Source organism: Monopterus albus, unplaced genomic scaffold, assembly GCF_001952655.1.
Source record: "Monopterus albus unplaced genomic scaffold, M_albus_1.0 scaffold33.1, whole genome shotgun sequence".
Taxonomy (NCBI): Eukaryota; Metazoa; Chordata; class Actinopteri; order Synbranchiformes; family Synbranchidae; genus Monopterus; species Monopterus albus.
Window position 1 is genome coordinate 1171075 of NW_018127913.1, and position 11769 is coordinate 1182843.

An 11769-nucleotide genomic window follows, 5' to 3' on the forward strand; every position below is an offset into this window, starting at 1 on the left:
AAGGAGGAATGGTAAAAATGACAAAAAGTTCAAGAAGAAACGATCATGTCCGAAGAGAAAGAGAGGTGGGGCAAGATAATGGAAACATAACAATGCGTACCCCCAGCTGTAGTGTGTAAAGAAGTATGTGCGCATCCACTGTGCTGTACTTGAGTCCTGGGCTTGGACTCGAGCCAGACTCAACTCACTCCTGACTCAACTTGGATTTGATCACTGATGACTCAGACTTCAACTTGAACTCAAGCATTGACTGCATTCAGACTAGGAAGATGGAGACCAGGACTAGGGCATCATTTTACTGTAATAGGCCATAATAATTTGGTACAAGATACTGATATTCAAATTGTTCACTTCTATGTAGACTTGGACTCGGGTAACGGGACTCAACTCGGATTCAACTCTGACTATTCTTTGGTGACTCAGAGTTGACTTGAACATGGGGGACTCAAGACTTGACTAGGATGTGAGGTTTAGTGACTCAACTACAACACTGCCACTATCCGTGTACAGGTCTGCAGCTATCCTGGAACATGATTATGGCTTAAGAACTGAAAGCAGTTACTGAAGATGGCTGGGAAGCACTGAAGGGTCTGTAGATGTTACAGTGTATTGGTAAGGTATACTTCTACAATGTCAGAAATCAAAAGTGTGTGTAAGTTGTTCGAAAAGGCTAAATGCAAAGGTGTGGTGAAAAGCCGGCTGTTACAGAGAGGAGGGAGATGTTGAACCATTTGGGGACAACAGGGCACCTTTTTATACATTCTCTCCCTAGAAAACAGTCATGGTGTTGCACACGGTTGTACACATGAACAGCGACAGAAATAGTTGTCAAGAATGAAAAAAGAGCTAGAGAGAGAGGTTCAAACCCAAATGGTGTAGTGGGTGCAGATGTCCTGGAGGGGGCTGGAGCCACTCCCAGCTGACACTGGGTGAGAGGTGGGGTCCACCCTGGACAGGTCACCAGTCTATCACAGGGCTGCCATGTAGACAAACAACCCTACACACTCACACTCACTCCTAGAGGCACTTTAGAATGACCAATCAAACTAAGCTGTATGCCTTTGGACTGTGGGAGGAAGCCGGAGTACCCACGCAGGCACAGGGAGAACATGCAAACTCACCACCATGCACTTTGCCACCCTAAATGCATTACTTTATCTTTATATTGCTTTTTGAGATGCAGTGTGTTGAGGGAGCTTAGCGATTTACACTTCTATGACATTCAAATTCAAGTGCCATAAATTCACTGGAGTGGCGTGATGTTACATATAAAATTCAAATTGTGAATTACTGTGTTATAAACCCACACACCACCATCTCTCAAAAATAAATATAGCAACAACAGCTCAGGTTTTAGATTAATGAACCTCAATCTGGGATAAGCAAAGGTTTTAGATGGCATTCAAATACATATACTATTACTATCTCTATGACTATGCCTACACCCTACATGGCCATTTAACCATGATGAGTTCACTCCCCTGGCTCCTTAGTGTGCATCTGCACAGTAACTCAGTTGCAAATAATGGATTACAATAATTTATTTTCTCTGTCAGCCAATCACAAACTCTAACTTAGAATTTATTAGATGCATTATTCAAATGGTCCTGCTGTTTGGCTTTCCAGACATAATTCAATCTACCTCCGCCATCACAGGCTTTTAGCATGAAATCCACAACCATGTTAGTCAGGGATAGATAAAAACTAAAAAAGGCAAAGAGGAAATGCAAGAGAAGTGTTGGAAATTAAATCAGTGTGCCATTTGACTGATTGAACCGCTTAAAGAAAAGGATCACGTAAAATTGCACGCAAATACATACGTCTGGTTCCAGATGGACTGGAACACATGGAACAGGACAAATCCATCCATCAAATACTTACTGGTAGTAACTGCTCACCACAGCAAATTAATGTGAGGGCTTTAATCACACTCCCATTAATTTAGCTGTTATTAAAACACCCCCACAAACAAAAAAGAAGTGTGGATATGTGTGTTTGGTTGCATCAATTTCCTGTATTTTTGTCAGAGTAACTTGAAAGTAGTTTGTAAACTGCATATATCTAGATAATTATATAGCAACTATAAATTCAAATACCATAACCCCTAAGAGACATTGACATCTCTTAATCTATTTTTTATGCTTTCCATTGAAAATGACATTTTTAAATTCCTCTTGTGAGTTTTCAACTATTGTAGTGGTATTAAAAAATGTTCTTGGCTGCATTCTGTATATAGTCTCTGTTTTGGTTCATACTGCCTATTGGATGTTAGCTGTATGTGGTGTTAATATGTATATAGTGCATCTTCGAGCTATATATAAAAAAACACACAAGTCAAAAGGACTCACAAGCAGCTTAATTTACCTGCTTATCTGATGTGAACATCTATGTCCTTATTCCCAGAAAGCTCTTTGAGCACTTTGAGACAGTTTTCTGTAGTTAGTTCAGATCACGATTTCAATTCAAAGAACCGAGACTGTATTTTAGATAGCTCAGTGTGCTGATTTGGTACCGTCCACATTTGAATGATTTTAGCTGCTACCATAAACCAAACTAAAGGAGTAATTCCCTCCTGAGGAATGAAATCATGTGATAAACAAACTGCCATAAGATATGAATGAGGCCCACTCTCCCTGTAACTCTTAGCTACCTTGTTTCAGAAACTATAGCCTAACTGTGGTAAAATTCCAGCTAAATTCACTTCTCCGTTGATCACCACAGTGAAGCTAATCAGTGTGGAGCCTGATGTGCAAGCACAAAGTGCTTTTTATACTTCAAGTTTTTGCTACATTTCTGCTCAAATGCACTAGAACTGAGCATTGTGGCATATCCACTGAGTGGAGACCCACTGCATTTCCTGTGATAAAGACCATTGTGCTGGTTTAACAATCAGGCTGCCAAAAAGCTGACCCACAGGCTATAGCCACATTATTGGAAGCAGTCATCAACCAGGAGCCTCTACCACCACTAGCACTCCACCCACTAATGGGCTTTGGTAAAAACCCACACAAATGGACAGTCACACAAGCAGATTCAGCATCTGTCAACACAATGCTTGGGTGCCTTTGATATGCAGTCCACCTGGCCTACCAACCGTGGTTGGGCACTAAGAGGAAGTGACCTCTGTGACAAAGCAGAGACCAAAGTCCAGGCTAAATGAGGACAGATAAATCAGGGGGCTTTCAGAATTGGCTGCTGTGTGCTTACTGAGGAGTAGAACAAAATAATGAAGCAAAAGCTGCAATTTCACCTTATTCCCTTTCCAACACACAAACATAACAACAAGGTGCCCAGCGGCAAACAAGCAGTGAACAGAAGGGCTGGTAATTTAGTGTGTGAGTGAAGGAGGAGCACAAAAATGACACTGAATTGCCAAAAACTGCTAAGCCTAGTTAAAGTAGCTGACGTCTCCTCAGTATAATGAACAGCTGTATTAACATTTCAAATGAATGAACGCGTCCTTAACTTAACCATTTAACAGACCTGACTCTCTCAGGGAGATTTACTTTGTGGTTTCTTGTTAGTTGAGGGAGAAAAGCACTGCCTGATTTTGACACATACTGTTTTATTCACTTGTGCAGCTGAGCCATGCCACGCACAAATGAAACGCGTTAAGAACGTTGTTCAATTTAAGGTGTATTGGTGCTAATTTCCCTTTGAATAAAACAACTCTGCAATAGTTCTGTATAAACAGTATACATCTCCAATTAAATCAAACCGATTAATCAACTGTCCAGTCTCAAAATCCTTAATCTCACATTTCTAACAGGTATTTCATAAAATGTCCCAAATAAAAAACAATTCATAACGAAATACAAATAACAACACATCTGGGATCAGTTTTTCACTTCTTGAACAAAAAAAAAATATATATTTTAGTGTAAAATTCTCTGTCTCCTCTGTCTATTGCAGATAATAAAACCCACAAAACCTAAAGGAAAAAAACGCAAAACATAATCTATGTAAATCACCCACCTCCACACACACACACACACACACACACATTTAAGTCATGGATAAAAGATGTTCTGTCACTATAAAAACAAGAGGAAACTAAATGTACATTACAGGGAGCTACAGCTCATTTCTATCACCAGTGGAACCCAACAGTAAAATCACTCATTTCAAACTACTTAGCCCATTGGAAGTCTCTTAACATGGGTGTGACACAGGCCCACAGGCACTTGGATCTGCCTGCTCACTGCCTCGTCCTTGATTTTGCTTTTGCACTTGTACTAAACTACTCACCGACTATTTCCTCACAAAAATCTTACAATAAAGGTGGTGTATTGATAGTTGGTCCATGAAATAACTGAGCTACAGTTTTTGCCTAGTGCCTTTATTCTTGTAAAAACGCTCCACTTATTTAAATAACGTCGCTTAACCTTTTTTACACCTGAGTACTTATGTTGCTTCCCTTTTTGCCAACAAGCTGGGTTGTAACATAAATGAGGACAAGGTGCATCTCATCAAAAATGCCCCCAAAAGTTAAATTAACTATCACATGACAGAGGGATATTTCCTATGCAGCATTTGAGGTGAGAAAACAAAGTATTTGAGCCTGCAATGCTTTGCTCTTACCTCAGAATGAACTCTCTGAACATGAGAGTGCAGATTCCCCTTCTGGGAGAAAGACGCAGGGCAGAACATGCAGAGGTGAGGTTTCTCTCCAGTGTGTCTCACCATGTGAGTCTGCAGCACCACCTTCTGGTTGAATGCCTTGCCACAATGGGTGCACTTGTAGGGCCTTTCACCTGAAGGGTAGTATCATAACTTATTACTGTCTGATGTTAAAATCACATTGCTTAAAGCACCAATACATAACTTGGCAGTGTGTCTCTCCCTACAGTTGCTGAGTGTAACTGAGTTGTACCCAACTGTCATAAACACTAGTTGAGCTTTCACTCCTCTTCCTCATAGACAGCAGTACGTGTGCATTTGTTTACTGAACCGTGACAAACAACAAAACAAGGGTAAAGTAATATTACAGGATTTATTGCTTATTTATTGTGACATCGAAGATGAACAGTCATAACAAAAAGAAAAACAAATAACGTCAGTGTTTTTAGTTTTACTGAAATACTGCTTGTATTTTCAGATTGTTTGCTAAGCGTTTGAATGTGAATGTGTAATGGAATTAAACATTCTTGCTGACACGATATAGGCTCATATTGCACATAATAGACCAGTGTAAATTATTACAAGCTAGCTGCAAATTTCAAAGGGTGTTTTGGCCTGACAGTGACAAAGTCTGACCAAACTTTCTGTCACAAGATGAATTTATTTATTTCTGGGATGGAGGTGGGTGACTTTTTACACCTGGAAAAAGTCTACAAATCTCCGTGAGACAGGATGACATTGACATGGTTCAGCCTACCATGGAGTATTTCAGAGAAGTACACTCTGCTGTTGCGGCGTTGCTGTTTTCGTGTTAGTAGATCTCTATAGCCCACGTCATGATATTAACAGTCACCCTGACAGGGTTATTTTTAGCTCTCACCAGTGAGTAAAATCCAGTCTGATATTTCCTCTTGTCCAGTCTCTTGCTCCCTCTTTTGTTCTTATTCTTGGCTGTTGCTGGGATCAGCTGATGCTGTAGTTCTGGGGATGTGTTGTGTTTTGACTTTTTTTTTTTTTTACATGCTTTGGCTGGACAGATCGTAGCCATATAAACGTATGTCTATGGGACAGATGTCTTCTGATTGTACGCAGTGCTACATATTACTAGGTGTGTGCTTTAATCCATGTCCTGTTGCACAGCTTATTCACAGTCGCAGTAGGTGATGGTAGGAAGTTAGTAAGTCTGAACTTTAGTCTAAACTCATTGGCATCGGAGGACGCAGTGCTCTTAATGTGCAACTGGAAAACTGGCACCCTCACTGACAGACTACTCTGGACAAGATGTAGCTGCCTGATCACAGAGCTAGCTTGGTCCAGTAAGGAGCAGCCACAGCTCTGAAAACATCAGAGCAAATTTCCAATTGCTTGGATAGACTGACTACATATTCACAATCTCAATGGTCATGTTCTCGCCTGACAAAAAGGCAATAAAGGCCTAGAGTTTGACTCCGCATGTGAGAATACTGAGCTAGCGGACAGGATTGGTGCCATAAAGCAAACAACAGCTATCACACGAGGTGTCAGAGACGCTGACCAAAAGTTACATAGTGCAGTAACAGACAATCCGGGCATGCAGAGGCAATAGGAGAGCTGTCATTCACCTTATTAGACCTTATGTCTGCAATCAAAATGATTTAGAAACTTTCATTTTAATATTTAAAAAGTTACATATTGTTGGAAAAATGTTTATCAAGGGACAGTAACATCAAGTGACCCACAGTTCAATTATTATAGGTTCTGTACTTGCAAAGAGTAAACAGTAGATCTAGAATAGATACCGTATGTATTTACTGATTGTATTTTGCTGTTGTGTGCTTACACCAACTCAGTTCTCATAAGCAGTCAGACTGCAGAGATACACACATATCTGTTCAAGGAGCCAGCGATGATGCAGATCCTGCCACGACTGTTAAGTCTGACTGTATAAATGACCCTCAGAGAGAACGCCTCTCTGAGCATTTCCTTCATGCAACCATATTGTACTGAATGCTCCCTTGCTGCAAGAAGAATTAAACTCTTATACTATTCACATAGCCTCAATCTGTTTTGCCTATTGTCAATTTAAACCTAAGACATATTGTTACTTTAAAGCAGCTTTTGAGGCCAGTTACATCAACTGATCAGTAAAACACTGAGTTCTTTCAACCAGAAGGATTTATTTTTAACTTCTGAATCAAAGGTTTGTATTTTACTAAAATGAACACACAGCACCTTGGGTCCATCTTCATATCCACTAAGTGTATTTTCATAATAATTCTACCTGAAACATCACTGACAAATTAAAACACCTGATTATGTATGACTAGTCAAGTTTGTCACCGTGGACCCGGCAGAAGGCCATCCATCTCTTTGATTATTTCATTAAGGAAGAGGAGTTGAATACAGGTTTGTATCTTCACTGTGCGTCAGAGACAGTGAGAGAATAGAGGCCTAATGCGTGTGTGAGCGATCTCTCAAAACGACGGCTCACCTCATCAGTTTAAGGGCTGTTTATGATTCAAAGCACATCCACTGTTAGTCATCCAGCCAGCCAGCCAAATAAACATATTAATATGTGGATGATGTGTAAACAACATGTGGGTGGAAGCTACTGGTTACATCACCAGAACTCAGGCAGCTGAACAACTGCAGAGCCAAAGAAGAATATTAGAATTTAAGCAGCATATTGAAACTCTACCCACACGGCATCTCTGTTTGACAGCGGAGTGATGAACTGAGCTGAGGTGTACAGTGCCTCAGAAATGGAGTGTAAACACAACATGGAGTTGGTAGTGTTACTTCAGAGTCAGATAATGGAAGAAACCCAGTTTCCAATGTGCTGCTTCAGTTATAATCTGCCTAGAATTAAATGAGGGGGCTATTAAACAGATACCAAGAAGGAAAACTGATGATTCTCCTTTATGTACCAACACCATCCTCACAAAAGAAAAGTCTCCTGCTGCACCTGTGATCTATGGCGCTGGAACAACAGGCTTCACCAATTACAATCTATAGCACCGGTGTCCACCGACGCCTGATCTCTGTAACCTCCACTTCATCCCCATATCTGTGCTTTTCACTCACCTGTGTGTATTCGTATGTGTCTGACAAGCTGGCTGGGCTTTTTGAAAGCCTTTCCACAGTGATGGCAGCTGTTTGTGAAGCCACTGCGATCGATATTTTTCTTGTAGTTTCTGGAACTTGAGGTGAGTGACCTGCGGAAGGAATAAACCCAAAAAGAATTGTTTTGTATACAACATATACAGAGGACTGCAGATGATTATAAAAACCACAGCCGGATTTTCTTTGCAACCCTTCTTTAAAAGGTAAAGACAAACTGCTTGTGTGATTGGAACCGTTCTAATGCACAAATCCTTTTCATGCCTTGTAGCAGCTTGTTCACTGTGAAACAGCAACGAGGTGCAACTGACACTGTGACAACACAAAGCATTAAACATAATCCACAGTCAGGTGTTTTACACTGTTTCCAAGCAGTCTGGTGTGATAAAACAAATGAAAGTAAACTGAAAAAAGTAACTTTGCTCTAAATATGATACTGTACAAGATTAGACAGCACAATAGTGGATTACTATATGGTATTGTATGACAAATGTAACAAAATTTGGCTAAAACACTATGAAAATTAAAAAAAAACTTAATTATTCCTCTTTTGGCATAAAGGAAAAGAAGTGGAAGTGAATATAAAGCACATTTAAATACAAAGTTAAAAATCTATTTGGATACATAGTCATTAAAGAGCTGATGTTTTTATAAATGTACTTGTTTCTAGTGTTTTGTATTTGTCTGATTACATCGTTCGTTTAGGACTGCTAGGACTCCAGTTTCTTATCTCTCTCACTATCAGTGTTAAATTTAGTATCTAAAAAATACAACTTGGATATGTTGGGGCTACAAGGGCAAATTAACTGTTGGGTTAGGGTCAGCACATTTACAATGACACTGTTCCTTCTGGTGAATTTGAACTACAGTGAGCACACAGGAATCCTCAGACATTAATGCAATATGATCATCCTGGACAACAGCTACTTCATATTTTTCACCTTCAAAATATTCTGAGAAAACTTGATGCACCATGATAGAGGATTTTGCAAATGTTTCATGGGTGTCATTCAGTAAAATTTGCAATGAAACCTTCTTAACTCTCCCTGACAAAGCTGCTACCCAACCTAAAAGAAAGTCAGGAGATTGGTTTTTGACTAGAAAGCTTTAGCAGCTTTTGATAGTCTGAAGGCAGATTAGATGCCCCTCAGCCTCCACAGCTCACCTGCTTTGTATCATTGTAATTTATTTAACATTGATAAAAACAAATTGACATGTAATATAAAATAATAACTGTGGGTGGCTACGGTCTATCACAGTGGTAGACTTTAGACTATAAATGTTCTTGAAAAAGATCATAATTCCTTTGGATAGCTGTTGGATTCAGAGTCAGAATCAGCTTTATTGGCCATGTGTGTTGGACACACAAGGAATCTGACTGGTACAGTGGCTCTCAATGTGTTTGCACATGTCCTTAAGTAAGGCAGCAATGGTCAAGTAAACAATATAAGGCAGAGAGAACAGAAAGGAAAGAAAGTAATGTGCAAACAAGCAAAAGGAATGTGCATTAGGAAAAAAGACACAAATAAAAATAAAGTACTTATAAATAGAGACCTGTATATACACACAGCATGCGTCCCTTTTAACTTCAAGCTATTTTCGGGCTAACTTGGTCAAATGTAATACGTTATTGTCTGGAGCCTTGGCTGACCTCATCTTGACGTGACTCTTCATGTGGTCCTTGAGGTGTACAGATGTCTTAAACTCCTTGTTACAGGTCTTACAGGTGAAGACCTTGATGCCCGACAGCTCCTTACGGTGCTCCTCCAAGTGCAGAGACAGCTGGCTCTGAAGAACAAACTCATCTCCACACTCTGCACAGATCAAATTCTGCAGGAGTTGTCACAAAGTGAAGAGACAAGAAGACAAAACACAAAAATAAAGTTCTTCCTAACAGGGAGTAAATGCAAATCATGATGGTTTTATGTTTGATCGGTGAGTTCACTCACCTCCTCCTTCTCATGCAGCATGATATGGGATTTGAGGCTGGCAATGCGGGAGAACTTTTTGTTACAAACAGGGCAGGTGAAGTCAGAGGTTGTGTGTGTGGACTTGTGAAGCATGAGGTTGAACTCCACATTAAACGTCTGTGGGCACCGCTCACACCGATGAGGCTGTAAGACAGAGAAGATGTTAAGAAAGGTTTAGAGTACTCTAAGATCCCAAAAACTACTCTCTGTAATGCAGTCCTTGCTGCTGCTAATAGTGCATTCACTGTATATAAAAGCTGGACAAACCCACTGATTTTCTGAAGAGCAGTTTTGAAGTCTAGCTGTCGCGCAGCACTCTGCCTGCTACATCTAAACTAAGAATGGGCTATGAGGCTGAGCCTGCGTGGAGCTCATTAGACAGCTAGCAGCCAGCCACCTATGGCGGGACCCTCCTGCCTGTCACTCAAAGTGGCCATGCTCTTAATTGTGCATAACTTTTAGTCTCAATATAATTTAAATGGGCAAGTTATAAAAGAATTCACCCCCTGTACAATTGTCATGGAAGGGGAACTTAGCTTAACAGACCAAAACGTTTTTTTTTTACAGGCGGTAAACATTTTTATTTTTGCTGTACATTTGGCCATTTTAAGACAGGACTCTATGGGGATTGACTCCCTTATGGAGCCATCCTCAAGTGGCCATTCAAGGAACTGCAGATTCCTCGAAAACAGTGTAGGAGGTAAAAACATTACCTCCAACTTGGTGGAGGTAATGTTTTCACTCGTATTGGTTGGTTTGTTAACAGTGTAACGCAAAAAATAATAAATGGTTTTTGATTAGGTTTTTTTTTTGGAGAGGTTTGGTTCATGGAACAATCCATTAGGTTTTGATGCTGATCCAAATCATCACCTGGATCCAGGAGTTTTTAAAACATTTGCCACCACTGTGAGATAGGACCAATTTCAATATTTTTGCTTCTAACTCCACACGCTGGCTAGAACTCCAATTTGCTGATCCACAACATTCAAATTTATAGGGCACTTGAAAAACATAATTACTGTGAAACAAAAAATAATGTTACAGACCTGTTACTAAGATCAAATTATAGCTAAACCTCTACTGATTCAATAGAGGGTCAACATATCTGATGTATCTTCAAAAGTTACTGAGTTAGATCCTGAAGAAAACTGCCATTACTGAAGTATCATTTTACTTTGATAACTTTCAACCTAATAATGATATCAATGTGATTCCAAATGCGGCAGGTCATATTATGAGGGTCAAACTAACATGGGAATATTGCTTTTAGGTGGAATGGCATTATGGGGACAGTAAACTGCCTTGGTCGAGGTTTGTGCTATCTGAGTGCTGTCAAGTTATGAATGAATGTCTTTAACTAGTTACTGGAACATAAAAACAAAGAACAATAACTGTCCAGTTGGAGCAGAGTATGACATTCTCAACACAACGCACCCTCCAGAACTAGAGATTTGCCAAAGGCCAGATACAGTCAGCTACTTTGTATCTGTATGTGTGAACATCTCACCCTTGGTCAGAAAGAGAGCCAGGGAGGGAAAACACAAAACGAGACAAAGACAGAAAAACAACTGTAACACACAGAACAGAATATAACAAGAGAAGCTAAAAATACTTCCCATGAGACAGAAATAGCTCCAATATTGAATTCCATTTCTATTAGAGGAGCTCACTGACCTCATTTTGGAAAGCTTATAATACCGACACCGAGAGTGAGTCTTACTGAAAGCGGCAGACCTCAAGGCTAATGCTTTCCAGTCTGGAGAGACTGCCTATGCACAGTAAGTGAAGATAGTGGCCTTGAAATTGAAATGACCCACAACCACAGGTGTAACTGCAAATGAAGTGAGATGGAGTCTTATTGTTGTCGTTTCACAACAAAAGAGGCAGCCGAGACAAGAGAAATGGCATAAATTTCCTTGAGATGATTAACATAGTCCCCTCCTTGAACCACCACCTTATTGTGGTGGAGGGGTTTGAGTACCCGAGTGATCCTAGGAGCTATGTTGTTGGGGGCTATATGTCCCTGGTAGGGTCTCCCACGGCAAACAGGTCCTGGGTGACGGGTCAGACTAAGAGCGGT

At 40.2% G+C, this 11769-nt stretch overlaps 1 protein-coding gene across 1 annotated transcript in view; it reads right to left on the reverse strand.

The window, feature by feature from the left end:
- Window positions 1–11769, reverse strand: part of znf236 (zinc finger protein 236) — a 66483-nt gene that overhangs the window by 48102 nt on the left and 6612 nt on the right. The window contains exons 3-6 of the mRNA XM_020597253.1: window positions 9669–9833; window positions 9371–9549; window positions 7684–7814; window positions 4582–4754 (exon numbers count right to left, since the gene is read on the reverse strand). Coding sequence (XP_020452909.1) covers window positions 4582–4754; window positions 7684–7814; window positions 9371–9549; window positions 9669–9833 — 648 coding nt within the window. The remainder of the gene's footprint in view (window positions 1–4581; window positions 4755–7683; window positions 7815–9370; window positions 9550–9668; window positions 9834–11769) is intronic.